At 38.9% G+C, this 24,338-nt stretch overlaps 1 protein-coding gene across 1 annotated transcript in view; it reads left to right on the top strand.

Annotated features, from left to right (window-relative positions):
* Positions 1 to 24,338, top strand: part of PPFIA2 (PTPRF interacting protein alpha 2) — a 624,013-nt gene that overhangs the window by 38,969 nt on the left and 560,706 nt on the right. Inside the window, exon 3 of the mRNA XM_026648822.1 lies at positions 11,239 to 11,262. Within this exon, the coding sequence (XP_026504607.1) occupies positions 11,239 to 11,262 (24 nt within the window). The remainder of the gene's footprint in view (positions 1 to 11,238; positions 11,263 to 24,338) is intronic.

The following is a 24,338-nucleotide window of genomic DNA, read 5'->3' as shown; positions in this document are numbered from 1 at the left end:
CAAATATATATTTAACTGAACTCTGTGCAAGACTAAAAGAATGTTCATTGTCAATTCTGGGTGACACATGTGAAACTTAATCTCCCAATTTATGCCAGAGGCAAATGAACATTTGTAGGTTTTAGACTCTGGGTATTACTCATGAGACTGCTCACAAAGTATGATTTGTATCTCATTGCTTCTATTCCAATTCCAGCAGCTGCCTTGGTTTGTTTGTGGAAAATAGATTCCCATATAGAAATTGCAGAGCTGAATGTTTAGAAAGATGTACAATGTATTTTGGAACATTCAGTTTTGTAGTTAAGTATGAATACCTATCTTGCCCAACAGTGATAATCTTCAGGCACTGGAGTTGTGATGTTTGTATTATAGATTGATGTTAAATGTTATAATTTCAGTTTACAATCTGAATCAAGTAAAAATGCATTTTAAAAATGATTCCAAGTGATGCAATTTAAAAAAAAATTACATAGAAATTTTTATGCAATATAAAATTGCTATCTTACACAATATGGATTCAGTTGTGCCCAGTACTGTGCAGGTTCACACAGACATGGAGGATGGGGCATAATGAGTAGTCACATCTTTTGTGTCCCTTCATAGGAAAAGGCAAAATCAGCCTTTGTAGTCTCTTTATAACCTTTGGGTTTCTCAAGCAAATTCTTCTTGTACTGAAATTTTCCATGTTTGTTTTTGTTCTCAGCCAATATTTTTTTTGTAAAGTTACCTGGAAGAATTTGAGCCAAGTGTGGGCTATTCATGTATTGGTGGAAGGACAGGGAAAAGTCTCTTTATATGTTTTCTGAAGAAAATTTGTGCTCCTACAACTCAAACAGCTGAATCTAGAAAATTCTAACCTGACTTGTTCTGTAGATCTCACTGAGATTTAAAATAAAATTGGAACAAAACTTCAGTTTGATAGTTTTTAAATTTATAAATGTTTGAAATTGGGGCTTTCACAGGAATACAGTGGAACACATTTATCCTTCTTTTGTTGTATATTTCTTGATTACATACAAGTAAACTTAAAAATTTATCAGCCACGTTAATTCCTAATTCACCACTCATCAGTTTGGCATGGAAAACTGGGAGAGCATGCAACTCACTTAAGGCATTTTAAGGATATGCCAGTTGGGGAGACCTGACAAGTGGCAGGTTTGTCATACATTGCTGCAGAACTAGTAGAATGTCTGTCTGTGTATAAGATGGCAGGAAGAACATAGACTTTCCACTGCACAATAACCTAGGGTATTGTGCACTGAACTACAAGCCAGGAGAACTTGAATTCCAATCCCAGTCTTCCACTGTTTCCTGTTAATCCTTGTTAACCAAAGCCTCATGCCTGTGCCTTAGGGGAGGCTCCTATCTTTCATCTATGTATGGATAAAGTAACAGGAGTTTCACGAGGTCACTCAGGTAGGAATAGAATCAATGTTTCTAATGTAACATCCTCTGATCTCATCCATTTTGCCACCTTGCCTTTCAGATTTAAACTAAATTTCAATGTTTTTCACTTGTCTTTTGACACCCTCCCCCCCACGCCTTTGGGGAAATGTAAGATTGTCTTAGGATCTAGATAAATTCATGGAGGATAAGTCCATCAATGGCTATTAGCCAGGATGGGCAGGGATGGTGTCCCTGGTCTCTGTTTGCCAGAAGCTGGGAATGGGCAACAAGGGATGGATCACTTGATTACCTGTAGTGTTCATTCCCTCTGGGGCACCTGGCACTCGCCACTGTTGGAAGATCGGATACTGGGTTAGATGGACCTTTGGTCTGATGCAATATGGTCATTCTTATGATAAAAATTGAACCTTCCAGTTCACTCATTTCAGGGAACTCTACTTACCTTCTCCTGTCCCCTGAGGTGTGGAGCTGCATTATCTATTAACTACTTGTATACATACAGACAGAGCACTCTTTTAACAATGCTGCATACCAGCAGTAAATCCATTTTTTAAAGCTAACATTTATGGTGATGTTCAAATTATTTGCAAATATGCACATTGTCTCATACCATTTGTTCAAAATGTCATACATGGATTCTCACCAAATTTGGCAGCTATGGTCAAGGATACATTTGTTAGCTATTTGCCAAACTTTAGAAATGTATCAGGTAATCAGATTTTAATCTCACTTGCAGTTTTAAATCTTAGAGAGATTTACAAAGCAAGAGAAGCTTGTTTCTGGCACTATTTTAGAGTGTTTAGCTATGAATGACTTAGGTTTAGGCCAGCTATATCATAGTTACTAGGGCCAGATCCTTGTTGAGTTTGAGCCAAATTCCTCCCTAGCTTAACTCCACAGGGATGAATTAGGCCTTTCATTCCCAGAGGGGAGGGAGGCATTAGTTTGGGGAGCCTTTAGCATAGGCTCAGGATCAAAGAAGATACACACTTCACTAATATCTGCAAACTGATGATATTAAGATCAAGGAATTTAAAGTAAGGGTGGTATTAGATTAATGGGACCTGGATTTCAGTGTCCTCCACAAGATTGTCTCTTGAGCATTTTTCCCTGCTCCTGATGGATTTTCCATCTCCTGTCAAAAAACATTTCTCCTGTATACGGGCTAATGGTGGTCTTAGAATAGCTGTGTGTCCCTTGTGTGGTGGCATGGGCAACTGCAGACATTGCTTTCTCTTTCTGTCTTAATTCTTCAGGATTTATCTACCTGCCTATCACAACTATTGTCTGCTACATCAGCAAATAGCTTCTTGTTGGCCTCTGCAATCTGGGTTGCATAACACGCATTTTGTCAATCACTATCCCAGCCTACCCACTCACTGTGCCTGGGGTTTACACATCTAATTTTGTGCCTTGTGCATTGCTGAATCAGATTTTGGATTCACTCCCTTGCACACGACTAACTTTCATGTGTGGGATTTATTCACAGTGCTTTTTGCACTTTTACTGTTGAATTTATCACAACATGCACTTGTGACACAAGTACTGTTTTTTTAGATGGAAATTAAATGAGAGGCTCATTGTGTTAAGAATGCCTCTTCTGGAGTTCTACCAACAGAAATGCCTCAGGAATGTGAATCAGGAATTAAGCACATTCAGGAGTTTTGAAGAAGCCCAAAACGCATCAATTAAGCATTTCATCTATACTTAAATCATTTTTCAGAGAATAAGTATGTGTAGATGTGACAGTTGAACTTTTCTTTTAAACCTTTTATTGATTATCAGTCAAAATCACACTCATCATGTTCCCTTTGCTCTTTCATGAGGCTGAAGTTATTGAGGAAGGTAGACTTTTAAAAAAAAAAATCTAGAAGGATCCACCTTTTTAAAAATTAGGTAGCAAACACACAATTTATCCACTTCATACTAAAATGTTGCATAGATATATTTCCCTTTTCTGTTTTAAGTTTGTATCTGAACTAACCATTGCAAGCACTTTGCACATTGTAAATGGTACTTCCTGCTGAGGCCCAATTAAACTGAATGGAAACAGTGGGAATGAATCAGATATGTTCAAGTGGACAAGGAACTGGTTAAAGGGGAGACTACAACGGGTCATACTGAAAGATGAATTGTCAGGCTGGAGGGAGGTTACTAGTGGAGTTCTGCAGGGATCGGTTTTGGGACCAATCTTATTTAACCTTTTTATTATTGACCTTGGCACAAAAGGTGGGAGTGTGCTAATAAAGTTTGCAGATGACACAAAGCTGGGAAGTATTGCCAATACAGAGAAGGACTGGGATATCATACAGGAAGATCTGGATGACCTTGTAAACTGGAGTAATAGTAATAGGATGAAATTTAATAGTGAAAAGTGCAAGGTCATGCATTTAGGGATTAATAACAAGAATTTTTGTTATAAGCTGGGGACTCATCAGTTAGAAGTAACAGAAGAGAAGGACCTTGGAGTATTGGTTGATCACAGGATGACTATGAACCACCAATGTGATATGGCCGTGAAAAAAGCTAATGCAGTCTTGGGATGCATTAGGCAAGGTATTTCCAGTAGAGATAAGGAGGTGTTAGTACCGTTATACAAGGTACTGGTGAGACCTCATCTGGAATACTGTGTACACTTCTGGTCTCCCATGTTTAAGAAGGATGAATTCAAACTGGAACAGGTGCAGAGAAGGGCTACTAGGATGATCCGAGGAATGGAAAACCTGTCTTATGAAAGGAGACTCAAAGAGCTCGGCTTGTTTAGCCTAACCAAAAGAAGGCTGAGGGGAGATATGATTGCTCTCTATAAATATATCAGAGGGATAAATACCAGGGAGGTAGAGGAATTATTTAAACTCAGTACCAATGTGGATACAAGAACAAATGGATATAAACTGGCCATCAGGAAGTTTAGACTTGAAATTAGACGAAGGTTTCTAACCATCAGAGTAAAGTTCTGGAACAGCCTTCCAAGGGGAGCAGTGGGGCAAAAGACATATCTGGCTTCAAGACTAAGCTTGATAAGTTTATGGAGGGGATGGTATGATGGGATAGTCTAATTTTGGCAATTAATTGATCTTTGACTATTAGCGGTAAATATGCCCAATGGCCTGTGATGGGATGTTAGATGGGGTGGGATCTGAGTTACTACAGAGAATTCTTTCCTGGGTGTCTGGCTGGTGAGTCTTGCCCACATGCTCAGGGTTTAGCTGATCGCCATATTTGGGATCGGGAAGGAATTTTCCTCCAGGGCAGATTGGCAGAGGCCCTGGGGTTTTTTTTGCCTTCCTCTGCAGCATGGGGCACGGGTCACTTGCTGGAGGATTCTCTGCACCGTGAAGTCTTTAAACCACGATTTGAGGACTTCGATAGCTCAGACATAGGTTAGGGGTTTAATACAGGAATGGGTGGGTGAGAATCTGCGGCCTGCGTTGTGCAGGAGGTCAGACTAGACGATCATATTGGTCCCTTCTGACCTTAAAGTCTATGACTCTAAATAAAAAAAAGTTACTGCACAAAGGGCATGTATAGTAGACTTTCTGAAAAGCAGATCACTGTTAAGGCTGATCATAGAAAAACTGCTAATTTTTTGTCCTTGCAGATTCTAATCACAAAGCTAAATTTAAAACAATTAGTAAAACAGCAGCAGGTCAGTTTCTGAACTGCAGTCATGGTCCTACTGGACTAGTGGGGTCAAGCAGCCCAGGCAAAATCTATAATATTTTTGTCTCTTTGCTTCTACATCTATAGTAGCTACTTTGCCTTTCCATTTCCACTGCTACAACTTTGCCTAAATCCCGATCATATCTCCTCAACTACTGTAAATCCATAACTTTGACCCTAACCATATTCAGCCTCTTTTCAGAATCCTTCCCTGGCTTCCCATCAGTGTCTGCATAAAATCTAACCTCCTCATCCTCGCTTTCTTGGTGTTCCACAACTTAACTCCCCAATCTTTCTGTTTTATCGCCTTTCACTCTCCCCGCTCCCACTCCATAAACTTCACAATTATCCACCCTCTTCATATGCTCCTCTGGCACATATTCTCTCTGTCTCCTTTCACACAGTCCACTAAATACTGAACCCTCTGCTATGCTTGGACCCTCGATTTCTTCAGGTCTCTGAATAAAACAGATTTCTTCCAAGATTTCTATAGCTTCAGTTCCCCCATCCAACTCAAAGAAATGTTAGAAAAACTGATGGAAAGTAGATCCAAACAAAAACCACGGAACTAACTAGATGCATGCTGAGTTTCATTGTTCCATCATTTCATTTACTGTTACATCCTGTTCCCATCCTACATCTGAACCGAATCTAGCCATATTTTTGGGACTGCTTCTCCTTACTATCTCTAAAATACTCGCAGAGGAAAAACTTGGTGTATTTTTACCACATAATTAGGTGTTGTTGGAGGGTAGGCCAGCACAATAGGTTAGAAGTAAGGGTTTGTATAACATTTGACTGGTATTCAACAAGAACCAAGTCTAAGATTTATATTCTAAAGCTGTTCTATACAATAATTTGCTAAATATGTTTATACGGTAGCAGTAGACAGCAATGATTAATGCAACAGCTTTGGGGAGAAATTTACTACTAAAATTGTTACAAAATTATCATCACATTAATGAATTAACATCATATTAGCAAAGTGTTACATTTGCATGGTGTTTCATTTGATACTTTTGGAGTACAGTTCAAAACTGACACAAAGAGGGGCCCTCATAAAACAAGTTGACATGTTTTCCATTATCATGGAATTAATAGGTCTTCCTGCATTAACTGTTAGTGGCCTTCAATACTCTTTGTGTGTAAGCAAAAAAAAAAAAAAAAAAATCTAACATTTGAAGCTTAACAAGAAATTCCGGTAGAATTTCACTAACTTGGTCGCTCCAAAACAATATTCCATGGTCTCTTGCATTTTGTAAACAAAGATTTAATAGCAGAGAGTTTTAGCAAGGCCCTGTAATAAGACATCACTGCTTTTACCAAACAGGGAGCATTACCAGTGTATTATGAAACATTATCATTAATAATTAAAAGCAAGCTTCTTGAAGCAATTAACAGGTCAGATTTTGCTGTGTTTACTTTTTTCACTTAAATAAGTTTTGCAAAGTTTAGTAATTCCAAGTAACCATCCCAATAATTTGTTTAAATTGGCTGTTATATTTTATGGCTACAATCCTGCCATTGATAACATACAGGAGCAGGGGTGCCGGAACAGGGGGGCCAGAGGGCCAAGGCCCCACCACTTTTAAGGGCAAGTGACGGGGGGAGGGGGCAGAGAGGAGTGAGCGGGGGGCAGGGCTTCAGGGAGAAGGGGCAGCACAGGGATGGGGACATGGTTCAGGTGCCGGTGCCCCCTCCATTTTAGGGAGCTTCCGCCGCCCTTGTACAGGAGCACTGATGCTCCAAAGCAACAATATGTCTGATAGTGAAAAACTAAAGAAGCTTGATTTATTTAATCTGTCGAAGAGAAAGCTAAGAGGTGAGTCGATCACAATCTACAAGCAGGGAAGAGATTTCTGATAATAGAGGGCTCTTTAAACTAACAAAAAAAAAAGACATAAGAGCCAGGGGTTAGAAACAGAAGCTAGATAAACACGGACTAAAAATAAGGTCTGAATATGAATCACTGGAACAACTTACTTACAGGTGTAGTGGGTTCTCCATCACTTGTCTTTAACTCATGACTGGTTATCATTCTAAAAGATAAATGATCGCTAAAATGGAAGTTATGGACTTGATGCAGAAATCATTGGCTATGGGGATGTTCTTGGCTTGTGTTATGCAGGAGGTTAGACAAAAATAATCTCAATTTTTTCTTCTGGCTTTAAAATATATGAATTCTGAGTAAAGAGATCACCTCTTAGAGTGAAAGGGTAGCTCATTCTCTATACCCATTCTGTCCATAACCTCCTCGAATAAGACTTCTTCTTAAAGGTGCTGATTCTAATTCTGATTTAAAAATGAAAATCCCTGTCAAATGGAATAAAGTCCACCCATTCCTTCATCTAGAAAATAGATCAGCCACTGGATCATTACTGACCTTGGTTATAATGTTTGGTCACAAATGACTTTGTAGCTAATAATCGAGTGGTGTGGCAGATCTTCTGGCATTGTAACAAATATTCTTAAATTCGTAGCTTGATTTTAATTTAAAAAAGAATATCCTCTCCTTGCGTTTATAAACAGTGTGTGACTTTTTTATATTCCTGGATACATAATGTTTTGAGCTATTGCCCATTAAATTAACAGAAGTCCATTTTTGAAGACAAGTGGGGAGAAGTGTCTTGTGGAATAATACGTTATAAAGGACTGGAAAAATACAGTATAAAGTGTCCTTTTTACTGAAGTTTAAAGTGTATTTACAATGCTGTAAAACACAAATTAGAGTATCTCTCCTTTCTAAACATTTTAACTTGGTGCAATAGAGGTTTAAAGTGATGGTGCTAATTATAATAATGTCACTTCTGAAAATTAATAAAAATTTCCATTAAGAGCTCAGTGATTTAAGTTGTTAGGGTGCAGGATGGTATTAAATGGCAACCTCATGCATTTTAATAGCTGTGTAAATCTGAATAATTTGAAGGAGAGTGTTAAACATGTTTATGATATTGTTAAAGATGCTTTTAACACAGTAGGTACTTCATACTCAATTCATTGAGGCTACCAAATATAAATTGGAAATCAGGGTATAGGTTAAATCATTTGAGAGGCTTGGTAATTAACCTAGTTAGCAAGCTCACGAAACCATCACTTCTGCACATCAATGCAGTTAAATAAGTGTATATCTGTAGGGTAACCTCATGTCCTGGTTGGATGCTTATTCTTTTGGGGGCACTCCCCAAACCCCAGCAAATTTTATTGCTTGAAACTAGGGTTCTGACTTCAACATAGCTGAACATTATTTTACTCTTATTTTCTTCATCTTCTGGGCTCTCTACTGCCTCATGACCTCCCACTAATCCTCCCTCCAGTTTCCTGTTCCCTACATCTTTTCAAGATTCTGGGACTTCTGTGCCCTAATAGGGGCCCTACTGGCTTTGTGCTTGGCCTGGTGTGTTGCCTGCTCTTCACCAACTCACAGCACACTTCTTTGGAATGGATTTTGAAGTTTGGCCCAGAACATACTGGGGGAAGAAGGTGAGGCATTTGTTGAAGCATGGAGGAATGTAGTAGCTATGGAGGAACACTGTAATCCCCTCCTCTTACTCACCTTTGGTGATACATGTCTCCTTAGCCATACCTCTGGATTTTCTTTGCAACATACACCACAAAACATATTCCTCAGTGCTCTCCCTCCATTTTAGTAAATGCTCTCCATGTCCCAGCAGTTAGCTGAAAGTGACTTACCAGCTGCAAAATCCTCCAGAGTAACACATTCCCCATACTTGCAAGCTGGTGAAAGGAGGGGCAGGTGTCCCTGGTCTGATTTGAAAAATTTGGCCCTCCTGTGTACTGAGGAAGTTCAGCACATCTTGAGAAATTATAGTTTTGTTTTAATACTTCCATACTAGGGAGTACAGTACTGGTATAAAATGTAGCTCTCTAGAGTACCATACTATATGCTATTTTAATATAGAATGGTCAACAGAATGTAATTGGCTGAGAACATGTCTATTCATTTGGCCTCTCAGGCTGCTGAAAATTTATATGCTGAACTCCATATAAAAGAGGTCAAGGAAAGACCAAAGTATGTTATGCTGGCTGTTTATCTCCTCTAGGCAGAGTTATGCAAACACACATAACCTTGCATTCTGTTCTGAATGGAGTTATTTTAAGTAGAACTTTTGCCTTTTCTACTGTGTAATTTTGACCTGGCTGGTAGTGTAGATAACTCACTTTTGGGCTAACTGGAATAAAAAGTTAAAGATAAATCACAAGCTAAATTCTGAAGAGATTGGTCTACAATCAGTATTAGTTTTCCTGGTATTGTGGGTTTGTTGTAATCTTCTCCACAAATATGTCTGACAGTAGAGGGCTCTATAGTCTAGGCGACAAAGACACAATAAAATACAATAGCTGGAAGTTGAAGCTAGGCTAATTTGAACTGGAAATAAGATGGAGTTAATACATTTTAACAGTAATTAATCATGAGAACAACATGAGAAAGTAATTAACCATGAGAACAACTTACCAAAGGATATAGTGGATTCTTCATCACTTGATGTCAAATGACTTTTTTCTTTTTTCTCCTAAAGGAGGACCTCAGCCTTTTAAGCCTTTATCAACGGGTATTTTTAGTAAAATTAGAACCTTACTGACTCAAGACATGGGAAAATAAAGAAACTCTAGAATGGGTCTAGTAAAAATGTGAAATTGTGCATCATCTGCATAAATATGATCTTCAAAATAGAAGATCAGTAATAAGATATACTGGGGGAGAAGACAGATAGAGAAGAGGGAAAGGGGTGGAGGCTTAAGGCCCTCTATAGCTGGGAGGATAACAGAAAAGTGTAAAACCAGTGCTAAAAATGAAAACAGGAGTCTTGGAGTAGACAGACATAAGTTGGCATCTGAGGACTGCCCAAGTGAGCATTTTTTCCATTAGCTGATATTATCAGTACTTCTGAGGTGGCAAAGAGAGAGACCCAGTGGATATGTAGTGTCTGGGGGCACTAGATGGGACAAGAGTAGAGAGAAAATGACTATTAATGTTAGAATTCAGTTCAGTGATTAGGTGCATTTGGCTTCTAATGAAATGGAATTATTGATGTCTTTCATGTGACTTGGAAAGGAATGGGTAGGTAGCAAGTGAGTAAAAGAACTAGTTAACCAATCTTGAAGTCAGTGCATACGATCTGCTGTTACATCTTAAAGAACAGTAAGAAATGTTCTCTTGAAAACAATTCCCTATAAAATAATGTAGTATTAAGTAAAAGTATGCCGCTAGTATCTTAGAAACAGGATCAGTAAAATGCATGGTAGCCTTGTAAATGATTCTTTGCTTATTTATGATGCTACCCTGTGGGGCAAAAGTACATGACAAATTTCTGTAGTGTTCACAAAATATAATATAATACATATCTACTGCTTCTTAAAATCACAAAACCTTGAACTCTTATGGGTGTTTCATGACTTTTTATGTAACTTGCTCTATAGATGGAAGGTATTTGTTGCAAGCAGATGTTATAATATTAAGATTAATCAGTAACATTTCTCAGCACACCGTGGAACACTAACTTGGTAGGCTGAGAGCGGGAAAAGATATGTGGAAACCACAAAGGGAAAGGATACCAAAAGGGTTGAACTAGCTCTAATAAAGTCATAAGAGCACAACATGCAAAATGAAATGTGCAAAATAACTAGTTCCTTTGCAGGTTACAGTTACACATCTGATTACACACGTTCTAACTGATCTTGCTTTGCACAACTACCTTTTTTGTTAAAGGGTGTCTGGGAGTGTTACATATTCCAACACTGTTGAGCATGTTTTTTTTTTCATGTTCTGCTTCTTATGTTTCTCTTAACCGGTTATGAATCATGTACTGGGATTAATGAAGTAAAAACCCATTTGGCATTACAGCTTTAGGAACCATATGGGGAACCAAGGTAGCCCGTGATGGGTACATGCATTTGGTGGGGAGTGCTGCCTGCAGTGAATTCTGCATGTTCAGTGGATCAACATCTACTAGATGTGGCTAGTCTCATGGGGTTGACATGAACCAAGGCAAAGCAATTGTTTTTGCAAAAACCAACAGGGAAAGACTGTAAAATTGAAGCCATTAGCAATTTTCTGGGGTACTTGAATAGTGTACAGTGAATGCAGCCTGTGTGATTGTCTAGCTTGTCTACAGCCACACAGCTGCATGGCTCAGTGCTTCAGAGTAGACACTATCTACGCCAACTGGAGGAGTTTTTCTATTGGCATAAGCAATCCACCTCCTGGAGAGGCAGTAGTTAGGTTGACAGAAGAATTCTTGCATCCACCTAGCGTTGTCTACAATGGGGATTAGGTTGGTTTAACTATGCCACTCAAGGGTCTGGATATTTCACACTCCCTGAGCAACATATATAAACTTCATATATAACAGTATGTATATAACACATATATATGACTTCATATATAAACAGTATGATGGGAAATATTTTTTGTGTGTGTGTGTATCTATCTATATAAAATTCTCACAGCAGAATGACTGACCAAGTATTATTTTATCAACTACAATTGGCTAATAACATAGTAAAAGCATCATGATTGATTAATACCTTAGATTGGTTAATAATTAAACCACACAGTGTTTTAAAGAGCTGCAGGAGACACAGAACAGCCACTTGTAACGAGCCACTTGCAGCTTGTGAGCCTCAGTTTGAGTATCACTGCAATAGAGTGTGGCCGTGTCTCTATATTATTCTGGCAGTGTTATACAAGAAACCTCCAGAGCTCAGAACAGGCTCATTTTAAAAAGTTAAATAAATTTAGGGGCTAGATTGAGCCTTTTGTTTCAGCCCTAAATATGGAGTGAAAAGCTCTGGACTGGGGGACGCTCAGTGAGTACTACTGGGGTAGAATATGCTCAGTGTTACTTCTAGGCCAGGCAGAACCTCACTCGTTTTGCTTTGGCTGGGCTGACCTCATATGTCCTGTTGGCTCCCTTGTTGCATTAGTGCCTAAGAAACTCAGTGATCTCAAGATGTCTTTTTTTTTTTTTTTTTTTTTTTTTTTTGCTTCCTTGTTCCCATGGTAGTATTTTCTTTGCTGTCCCTTGCACCACACTTCCACAGTTTTCTTATTACATGACTTGTATTTTCACTTGCTCAGATTGCCATGCCAGCTGTTCCACACATTCCAGATTTAGCTCAGATATTGACTGTAATTTTTCTAAAACTTCCTCAATGATTTTCCTTACATATACCAAAGTCACAATGCCCTCTACTTATAATAGCTTCCACATTTTCTCTGGGCCTCTGCACTGTAAGGTTAAAGTATGCCCTGCTTGTGTATTGCAGGCCTTGTGAGAATAATATGCTTGTCAAACCTCTGAAGAACGAAGTCACAGTGATTCTCGTGTCCTTTCTTAGTGAAGTCAAGTCACTCATAAATAATTTCAGCCTCTGTCCTTGATGCATAAAATAATGAGCTCACCAGTACTTTGCATTCTGTATGTTAAGCTTTGTTGTGATTCAGAATATGGTGAAGTGTTCCTTCCACTGAGACCACTTGTGGGCTTATTAAACCGAATGTCTTGTGCAGAGTTGAATCTGACCTATTTTCCTTCCTCTTATGTATGTTAGTTCAAAATGGGTTAACCTCCCTGACCCCATTGTCATGTGATAATGTTCAAGAATCACAGAAATAGCCACTTTCTTCTAACACTGAACAAGGAACTTTATTAGAATAACAAAAATAGTATCTAGGATAATGCTATTCTATATTTCTCTCTCTGCTCCACTGTAGAGCTTCTGCCTGTATAGTCTTCTTTAGCCCCCCTCCTGCCTGGTTTCTTGATACAGATTTAAAGAAATAGTACGCAAAACCTCACACTCTATTTACTTTTCATAATTATGAAATCTCTTATACCGGAAAGTCTCCTTTGCCAATGGGAATAAGCTTACTTCCCTCAAATTTAGATTAAAATGTGCCATTATCTTTGATGCTCTACACTGCATTCTTTGTAAGGTAATACTATCTATCTTGTAGCTCTGTATCTAGAACATACATGCAGTATTCCAGATGGGATCTAAAAATACTCTGTGTAGTAACCATATTGTCTCTTTAATACTAATGAGAGGGGTTAAAGCTTTGCAATCAACCTGAGACTTGCGAATTGTTTATTTATCCCTTTCCATTGGTAGCTTAAATGTTGATTTTTTGTGATGCAGTATTTGAAATGCTGTTCTATAAAGGCAATCACTAAATGTTCAGAACATAGTTAATCAGAAACACTTTGCAGGGAAATGTAAGGGTCCAGTAAAGTTCAAACAGATTTTGCAGCTGAATGCTATATTATTTTTGGTTTAATAGAAAATACATGTCATATGATAGAGGCCATAACGCTGTCTTGTATACCATAATGCTATTTTGGTACACAGCTTAACTAGCTCTGTGGCAATAATATCTCTGTATAATGTTAAACTGCTAGGGTTGATATTATAAGGAATAATGGGGTTAAAGAAAAAGAAATCAAAGGCCTTAGACAGTATGCTCAATAAACCCTTTCTTCTTTGTGTTTCAAAATTGAAGTCTTTTTGACAAAAGAATCAATAGAAAATAATATTGCATCAAGTAATGTATAAGCTGAATAATAAATGTAACACATTTGATACAATTTTAATTTGTCTAAAAGAAAATAATCCTGGAATTGTTCTTCTTTATCAGTTTAAATTTTTTTGTGTAAAATACTTTAAATCCTTGCAGCAACTGATAGGCCAGTTTTTTATAATTCAGACTGTAGGTAACTGTGTGTGGCTTTAAGTGTTGTAGCAAAGAAGGCAGCTCTCATATGAAAAGTAGGTCACACACAATTTCCCTCCATTTCACAATGAAAGAATTGGAAAATGCAGTTTCTGATGGTTATATTAAAGTCACTCTGTAATTTGTGGTCTAAGAGTATTGTGCTTGACTGCAACTGAGTATGGTAGGTTGCTGCATAGTTAATATCTGGTTGTGGAATTTGAAATTAAGATGCATACAGGACGAAATATGCTGAAACTAAATCACAGGTTTTACAATACTGCCAGCTAATATAGAGAAATCTGGTGGAGGTGACGCTTAAGAAACCTCAACTTAGTGCTTCTGAATCTTAGAACTGTGTGAGGTCTGGATGTTGATAGCATTTTTTGTATCTCCCAATCATTGTGTGCAACAGGCTACTAGATTTCAGAGCTTTGCACCAAATTACAATATTTGATGAAGATTTTAACCATTTGGTACATTATGGTGGTAAAACTAGAGAGACTTTTTCTCCCCACCCCGCCGAACACCTGAAGCGCTCTCTGACTTAAAGTGAAGTTGAGTTTTCAGCACCTTTGATAATCAGCCTCTTAACTCTTCACCATCCCATCAGAACATAAATATAAATAACATACGTGTGTGTGTGAGAGAGAGAGAGAGGGAATATAGGCCATTTAAAGTGACCTGCAAAAAATACATTTAAAAAAAAAAAAGCCATGACTGTTCTTCTCTGGAGAAACTCAAGTTTTCCAGACACCATGGAGTTTTTCAGGCTAGACAGGTCCTGAATTTTAACAAAGAAGACCACTCATGTTTTTCCTTTTAGGGCATAGGACTGGAAGGGAATCCTGGGTCACAGATTCCAACTGCCTGCTATCCCAGGCAACCCCATTTTATAAACACGTTCAGAAACTTTTGCAAGCCACCTTTTAATATGGGGCAGAAATCAATGGGATGAAGGTGCTTAACATGCTTAGGCACTTTTGAAAATCCCACTAGACATCTTGTCTGCATCTTTAGGCAGTGAAATAACTTTTCATAACTCTAGCCCTAAATTCACCTAAATTGAAACTTTTATGTAAGAAGGATATGTCTTAATCTTTTATGGCGAGTACTGCTTTGCAATGTTTATTTTATCTATCCACTCTGAGAAGGATAATTTGAAATAGGTAAGAATATGTTTCATTTGCATACTCTACCTTTTCTGCGAATAATCAACTGAAAATGAGCTTGGATCTACAAGCAGGGGAAATGCAAGTAGCAGTAGGGAGTTTATATTACTTCTATTTGGCATTGTGTGACTGATAATGGAATACCGTGTCCACTTCTGATGTCAAGAAGGATGTTGATAAATTGGAGAGGGTTCAAAGAAGAGCCATGAGAATGATCAAAGGATTGGAAAACATGGCTAATAGCGATAGACTCTTGAAGCTCAATCTATTTAGCTTAATAAAGAGAATGTTAAGGGGTTACTTGATCACAGTGTATATGTATCTATATGGGGAACAACAGTTTGATAATGGGCTCTTCAATCTTGCAGAAAAAAGTAGAACAAGATCTGATGGCTGGAAGCTGAAGTGTGACAAATTCAGACTGAAAATAAGACCCATGTTTTTTTAACAGTGAGGGAACAATTTACCAAGGGTTGTGGTGGATTCTTCATGGCCAATTTTAAAATTAAGACTAGATGTTTTTCTAAAAGACATGGTTTAGTTCAAACAGAAATTGATTCAAGGAAATTTCTTGGCTTGTCCAATGCAGGTGGTCAGGCCAGTGTCCCTTCTGTGAAACACAACTTGATCTTATTAGTTTGTAGATCTGGTATAAGTGCATGAAGCAGGCACCATCTACATTTGCATGAAGTGGAGAATAAAAAAACCAATAAGGTTACAATTTTGTATGTAGTAATAAACCTTTGCATGACTTTCATATTGAATCCTATTGTGTCTTTAAATAGCTGACAGTGTCATCTATAAAGAGTTCTAGTAACTGTACACCCCATACTATAAAATGCAAAGCAATGTAGATTTATTAGAACAGACAAAATGTAAGTACCTTAGACACTATATTAACCAGAAACTTTATAAAAAGTAAAAATTGAACTATTGTAAAGGAGACCATTTCCTTCCAACAGTCTTTCTCTCTGCTGCAGCTTTCGTCTCTGCTTCCTACTGGGTCATTTAGAGAAAAACTCAGATTGGGCCTGATCCTGTCAGATGCGGAGCCCATCTCCTGCAAGATATTACATGTCCTCAGCACTCTTTCATGTAAAGTGAGATGAGGGTGCACACACTCTCAAGATTAGGGCCGATCTGAAGTTTTCCTTCGTGTTTGTGTCCTCCCTTCTTCTCCTTTTTCTCCTTCTCTCCCTCCCTCTACTCCTACCCAAAGGTGGTTTGTTCAATGTTTACATCTGACTACATTTCTTTTATCCTGATTTTGGCACCAAACAGGATTGTTGTGGCTACCTCTTCTTCAGCCATGAATGTGTTTAATTACGTATGTGTGTGTGTGTAGTTATTTTTTTTTCTCCTAGCTTGGATCAGGAAAATGTACACTGTGTTCTTTTATTTAAACCAAAGTCTAATAGTATCTGAGTTACACACTTGTTGTTCTTCCTACTATCACAAATGACTATTAAGTTCTTTCCCTACTTCTACAGTAACTTCTTTCTTGGCTGAGGAGAGGAGCAGGGTCAGCAGACTGCGTTCCTTGTTTTCCTTGTGTTATGATTCTCATCCCTAAAACAAAAGTCTCAGCATACAGAAGAGAAGGAAACTGATCAAATAGGTCAATACTAATGAGACTGGGGTTTAACAGGTTTACTACCTCGTGCTCTGGCGCCACAGAGATTGTAATAAGGCAGTTTAGGGATCAGAAGGGTGCCTTTTTCTCTCCCTGTGAAAATACACCCAAATTTGGCTTACTAATAAGCCTCTGAAAATCAAGTGATTGGTAGATTTATTAAAGGCTGGCGTCACAATTCTCAGAACATTCCATTTCCAACTAATATGCTTCACAACCCGCCCAGAGGTCCATGCCCGCTACACTGAGCATATTCTACCCCTGTAGTACTCACTGAGCATCCCCCCAGTCCAGAGCTTTCCTGCAATTTCTCCTCTTGGCAACTGGGGACAGCTGTATCATTGGGCACCATTGACAAAGAACAGGGATAGAGAACTCTCTCCTGTGGTCTCAATTCCTGCCCCCTGCAGTATGAATGATGACAAGGAAACAGTCTAGCTTGAATGGAGAGGGGTCAGGAGCAGAAGAGGAACAGGAATAGGCTGTGGGGGATATGAGTGAGCAATCGAGAGATGGGGTTAGGTGACTGGACAGAGTGGGGCAGGCACAGAGTATGGACTGAAGGGTCTCTAACCACTAGATTCCACTCTTCAGCAGAACATGGATTTGAACCCAGGATGAGTCACATTCTCCTGCTGTCATAAGATATATGTGAAACCTACTGAAGAAGTGTGTGTCTAACTCCCCACTAATTACTCCCCCACACAGGATAACAGCCTACTACTACTATCTGTCAGTCTATTAACTCAAGTGACAGAAAAGCTCTGGATCTGAAAGTTCTGACCCAGCAGATGACCCATGTTGGGGTCAGTATGTTTTTTCATGATGGATGTTCTTCAGTTTGCTTTTTTTAAAAATATGGTATTTTGTATGTCTTTTCCTATGTTAAAAGAACATATCTGAAATAATATATGATCATGTAATTCTAATGATAATGCACATATGCTTGAAGACTGAATTAAGTTTACACAGGCAGCCTTCATTCTGGCATTTTCATTTTTTTTTTTCAAGTGGTTGCCTATGCAGCCTCAGTCGTCAAATGTAGTTGGCTCTTTTATACATAATATAATATGTTCAGTGTTTATGACAATGAGACCCTGATCCTTGATTGAGTCCTAGAGGTGCTGCTGTGATCAGAGTAACAGACATTTAGCTTTGAACAATTATCCCATTTTCGATATCATGTCTCTACAGATGGGGAGGGTCATAAAGAATAGGTTATATGTTGTTCTGAATTTCTCTCTTGGGTTATTATTTGATGTAGTTGCTTGTCTCTCGCAGGAAAAAAAATCCAGCATCCTCACAATACTCAGATGACACAAATTGTAAAATCGCATATCGGCACTAGGGTTATTCTTCTGAAATTAATGCATTGACACAATATTTGCATATGTAATAAAAAATAAATGTTCAATATTTTCGTATGGGCGCTATACTATATTGCACGGCAGAAAGTTAGGAGTTGTGAGAAAGAGAGAGAGAATGTTCTGCAGTTTTTGGACCTAATACTGCGCAATGCTCAGTGCTTTCTTATAGGGGTACCCTCAGCCCCCATTGGTCTCTTTCTCTACTCCAACCTGTCATAGGTTATCATTCATATTGTATCTCAGTTTAGCATTGCTCCCTATCCCTAACACATTATAGACTGGATAAGCAATGACCTTGGAAATCTATTTTTAATGTAATAATTTTAAAACATGATGTAAATTGACATGTAGTAGGAGGACAGATTATGAATTCCCTGAGCAACAAAGGGTATCCAGAAGTATTTCTTATACAGATGCTTGAATATAAATTTAACTGCCATATTATTCTGCTATTATGGGGACTATATCTGTTGCATATGGGGTGACCTATTTTTTTAATTAAAAGGGTCCTTTTAATGAGTCTGGCAGACTTTTGTATAAGAATTAAGATCACAAAGAACAAATGTATGGTTAGGTTAAACTCCTAATTTATATTATGGTTTAAATGTCAGTCTTGTGGCAAAACGTTATTAAATTGCTTCAAAAGATCCTGAGCAGTGTCAGAAGCATAGAGAACCTTACTAGATACGGCACTGGATTGGGACTCTGGAGGCCTGAATTCCATTCTCAACTTTTCCACTGGCCCACAGTGCGGCCTTGCTTAAGTCACTTCACTTCTCTGTGCCTCCTTCTTTCAGTATCTTTTGAGATCTACGGTTGAAAAGCTCTATTTAAGAGTCAGGTATTATTATTTGATGATCTTGCCCTGTAAAGTAGATGAGTAACAAACAGTACATCTGCCAAAGTGCTTGCATATATAACGGGAGTGAAAAGCAACATCTCCTTACATTTTCCCAAGCCGGTAGCTGCCCTACAATTCCTGGGGCTCTTAATCTAACACAGAAAAGCATAACAAGAACCAACAGTTGGAAATTAAAATCTGACAAATTTAAGTTAGAAATAAGGCACAGTTATTTAATAGTGGAGGGAAGTGGTGGATTGTCCATTTCTTGGGATCTTCAAATAAAGACTGGAAGCTTTGGGCTTAGTACAGGGATACAGGGGTGAAATTCTATGATCTGTGCTATACAGGAAGTCAATGTGTCCCTTCTGCCCTTAAATCCATGATTGGCTGTCTGCAGTATCAAGAGGTGTGTCTGAGTGGTGAGGATGTGGAGTAGCAAAGATAGCTCCAGTACCTTACACTACACTTGCTACAGTTTAGCTCATAATTAGGGCCCTACCAAATTCACGGCCATGGAAAAACGTTTCACAGACCATGAAATCTGGTCTCCCCCAGTGAAATCTCGTCTTTTGTGTGCTTTTACCCTATACTATACAGATTTCATGGGGGAGACCAGCATTTCTGAAATTGGGGGTTGTGACCCAAAAGGGAGTTGCAGGGGGGTGTCACAAGTTTATTTTAGGGAGGTAGCAGTATTGCCACCCTTATTTCTGTGCTGCTTCAGAGCTGAGCAGCTGGAGAACGGTGGCTGTTGGCCAGGTGCCCAGCTCTGAAGGCAGCAGGGCAGAAGTAAGGGTGGCAATACCATACCATGCCAACCTTACTTCTGCACTGCTGCTGGTGGTGGCTCTCCCTTCAGAGCTGGGCTACTGGCCAGCAGCTACCGTTCTCCAGCTGCCCAGCTCTGACGGCAACGCCGCCGCCGCTAGCAGCAGCGCAGAAGTAAAGGTAGCAGTAATGCAACCCACCCTACAATATCCTTGTGACCCTCCCCCCCAACTCCTTTTTGGTCAGGACCCTACAATTACAACACCATGAAATTTCAGATTTAAATAGCTGAAATAATGAAATTTACAATTTTTAAAATCCTATGACCAAAAATGGAATGTGTATTTAATAGGGCCCTACTCATAAATTAAAGTTGGCTGAGTCAGTATGAACATTCAGAACTCTCTGCTCAGCATTTTTGGCTTCCTTAAATTGCTCTGACAACAACTCCAGAAACCTATGAGATCCCAGCTGCCTATAATCCTGCTGAATCAGAGCTGGCATAGCAAACTGAACCAGTTACCTGATGTCCCACATATATGATCTGGCTCCTCTACCCCCATCTAGGAGCAATGCTGTTTGCACTGGTTTTTTGTCCCACACTAAAGCTCATGGGGATTTTTAGTCCTGGTCATTCCCCTCCTCTGGGATGGCAAATCACTTTTGTTAATGTACTCCCAATCTCAACTCAGTTCTATTAATGCAACAGGGAATTGTATTGGATTATGATATATGTACAGCAATCCCAATAACCCACAGTAACATTGGATTAATCCATAACATTACTAGATATACTGACTTTCAAGCAGAATTGTTCCATACCTCACTGTGGTCTGCTTCACCAACTATGTTTTTCGTGACACAGTAATAAACGTACCTTAGCTCTGTCTACACTAATGGCTTAGTATTTACACAATCACATCATTGCTGCCAAACAGTGACCAATGTTTGTGATTAGCCCAGCTTCCAAACCTTTCTCTTCTCCCTGCACCTCCCCACTCTTCCTGACCTTCACTGATATACTATACAAGTCATAAAAGTCTGCCTTAGGCCATTCACATCTTACTTGGCATGGGGTCCTAACAAAACCTAGGGCAGTCCCTGTCAAATGCTATACAAAATGGAAGAATACTGCCAGATAATGTTAAGTCACTCTGTAGAGCTGTGGTCCAAGGAGTTTCTATGGAACATTCATTGCTAATGAACTCTAGGGCATTGAAGATTTGAGTGGCTTTTTCTTCAGGCTGCAACTGACCTGGTCCATTAATATCTGTAAACCTAATTGAGCTTCTCTCTTGGAAAATACTTTATAATGTTTCATTTCTAATATGTGTATGCATGCGTTCACTGATTGTCTTATCCCAGTTCTCCTGTTTGTTCTACAATTTACTGGTATATCACAGCTATATGTTGTACTCTCCTTTCTGCAGTCAGAAAAAAAATGCACTGGCTGCACAATATTTATCAAAAAGTAAGAACAGGAGGATAGTAATGTCAGTTTTGCCTAGCCATAGGCTTGGACATTGACAGTCGGATGTAATTCCTGTCTTTTGATATACAAATATCAAATAAATATACAAGTCTTCATGTGGAATGGACAGTAGAATAAAGAAAAATCTTTTTGAGGGTGTTTTAAGCTGTCTTGCATACAAAACAATTCTTGAAACCAATCATCTTCAAATTCCAGTAAGGGTCTTTGTGTTGGGAGGCAGCAGGAATAGTTACATCACATTAAGAATTTTTTTTTTATATGGAGAGGAAAGGTGCTTATCAGTGAGAAATTGTCCAGGAACAATTCAGCCTCTTAAAAATATCCCCAGTGTTAGTGTCTGCTCCTTAGTCACAGCTGTAACACATTTGTGCAGCAATGCTTCCCCATACATTATCTCTTCTTTGCCTGGAGCATCCTATACCTTTTTGTACATTAGTAATGTGCCTGAAAGCACACCCACAGATAATATCTTTACTACTTCTGTGAGAGAGATGTCCGCATTGTGGATTACTCAATTTAATGTGGGGAGAAGGGATGTTTAGCGGGAGATAGGACAACAAACCTTGCCAGCTGTGGAGGTGACCATTCCTGTTGGTTCTAACCTGACTCGATGCCCACTAGTAACTGAAACTGATTGGTTGCAGTGATGCCCACCTATTCAAGGTGGATCACAGCAGCCTAAGGCAGATTTTTCATTTCTATATAATATCCTGCCTGTACTTTTATATCTATATAAACTTTTTTAAATTTATGCCCCCTTCCTGAAAAGTCAAATGGAAAATTATAACCTCGCTATAGAATTTAATGGAGAATTATACCCTTTCTATAGAATTCTAAAGGTAGCTTCAAAAACTTTCTGATTCTATAAAATCCTATTGTTTTCATCCCCATTAATTAAATTTTATATGACATTTCCATTAGATTAAAGAAGCATACTTGAAAAGAGTCAATTTATTTTTAAAAGGCTCATTTTGAACCCAGAATTTTTCCATGATATAAGCAAGTAAATTGCTACAAGCTCAAATGGACACCTCTAGGTCAGGTGGAAGGATAACAACTGTGAGGGGTAAGATGATATTCCAATCCATAATGCATTTACTTAAGGTGCGATTCCCCCCCCCCCCATAGAAACAAACATTAAGAAAACCATAAGCAATTTATAGAATAAACTATACTTCCAAAAAACCATCTAATATCTGTTGAGTGGACTGGATTTTACATAAACTTCTATCCACTGAGTTATTCACAATTTAACCTTACCAAAAAATTAAATCATATGGGAAGGAAAAAAGTGGGGCTGGCAGAGAAGGAAAGGTGGAAAGGAGGATGTATTATGGCTATATAGTCTAGAAGAGGATCACAAATATCCTGACATTCGAGGCCCCAAAGACCGGCTGTGAGGGGTCTGTGAATATGCTGTGACTTATGGGGGGAAATCACAAGTCTTCAACCCTAGTGAGTAGTTTGCATCAGTTACATTTTCAAGGCTACAGTATCAGGAAAATAAATCTACCCATTTTCCTTTTCTCCTGAAAACTCAGATTTTCCCACAACATTTCTAATTAGGGGAGGCCCATAGCTGTGAGCTTTGCAAACCCACAAAGACTAGCTCTGCCTTGGGGGCCCCACTAGTGTAAATGAGGAAGGGATGGATTAATGCTTCCTCTTCCCTCAACACTTGTCAGCAGGCTGACTGGTCACAGCCCTTATAAATCCCACAGAATTTAATAGGGATGAAACTACTATGAATGTACAGAATTTTTATCAGGTTCTATAGAAAGGGCATTCAAAACCTTTGGCTCAGCACAGAACTCAGAGCCCAGGAGGTACCACTTTGATGCTTCCTTTAAGATATCTTTAAGCTAGCTTTATGCTCTTGGGATACTGGGCTATTCTAGATGCTAGCAAGTATCCCAGCGTAATTTAGACAGGAACCCAGGGCCTGAAGGCTGTTGTTCACTGCAAAGTTAACTCAAGGTAAAATATGAATGTTGCCTCTAACCTGACTCCTAATCACACACACACACACACACACACACACTCTAGCTCAACTTAAGTGGAGCTTTAAAATTGAACTAGCTGGCCCATCGGGGGTGTGGGTTGAAGCTCAAGCATCAGCAGTATTTAAGCTAGTAATGCTGTGGGGACTCAGCTACTTGATACCACTACTACAAACACTCTGTGATGCTAATGCAATCACTCTGTGCAGCTTGAGTGTTGTTTTGCTCTATCACTTGAGCTACAGAGACAAGGTAGGTGAGGTAATATCTTATACTGGACCAACTTCTGTTGGGGAGAGACAACAATCTAAGCCCACTAAAAACCCCCTCCCCGCCCTCAGGCTGCTTCCTTCCCACTTCCTTTCCTCCCTATGACTTGAGGGTGTTAACGGCCATTTCACCTTCAGTGGTCCCTTGAAATATGTTAACTGCTTATGCTAAACAATCTGTTCCACCTCGTATTTAGCTGTGACAATCTGAGTATGTTTCCCAGACCTGAAGAAGAGCTGGGTGTAGGCTCCAAAGCTTGTCTCTGATCAACAGGTAATATCTTTTGTTGGACCAACTTCTAACCCACCTTGTTTCTCTAATACCCTGAGACCAACACTCATAGGTGCCGACTCCATGGGTGCTCCGGGGCTGGAGCACCCACAGAAAAAAATAGTGGGTGCTCAGTTATACTGTTGGCTTTCACAACATCCCGTGGCAACAAGCTCCACATGTTGACTCTGCATTGTGTGAAGAAGTACTTCCTTATGTTTGTTTTAAACCTGTTGCCTATTGACTTCATTGAGCGACCCGTAGTTATTGTTATTTGAAGAGGTAAATAACACTTCCCTATTCACTTTCCCCACACCATTCATGACTTTATAGACCTCTATCATATCCCCTCTTAGTCATCTCTTTGTTTAAGCTGAACAGTCCCAATCTTTTCAATCTCTCCTCATATGGAAGCTGTTCCATACCACTAATCATTTTTGTTGCCTTTCTCTGTACTTTTCCAATTCTAACATATCTTTTTGGAGATGGGGGTGACCAGAACTGCACACAGTATTCAAGTGGACATACCCTGAATTTATATAGTGGCATTATGATATTTTCTGTCTTCTTATTTATCCCTTTCTTAATGATTCCTAACATTGTTAGCTTTTTTGATGCTGCTGCACATTGAGTGGATGTTTTCAGAGAACTATACACAATAATGCCAAGATCTTTCTTGTGCTTCCAGAAAATTTAGAACCCATCATTGTAAAAATAGAGT

This window comes from Terrapene carolina, unplaced genomic scaffold, assembly GCF_002925995.2.
Source record: "Terrapene carolina triunguis isolate 2854851 unplaced genomic scaffold, T_m_triunguis-2.0 Scaffold68, whole genome shotgun sequence".
NCBI classification, from domain to species: Eukaryota; Metazoa; Chordata; order Testudines; family Emydidae; genus Terrapene; species Terrapene triunguis.
Note: the sequence above shows the minus strand (reverse complement) of the source record. Positions and strands in the feature narration are given on the sequence as shown.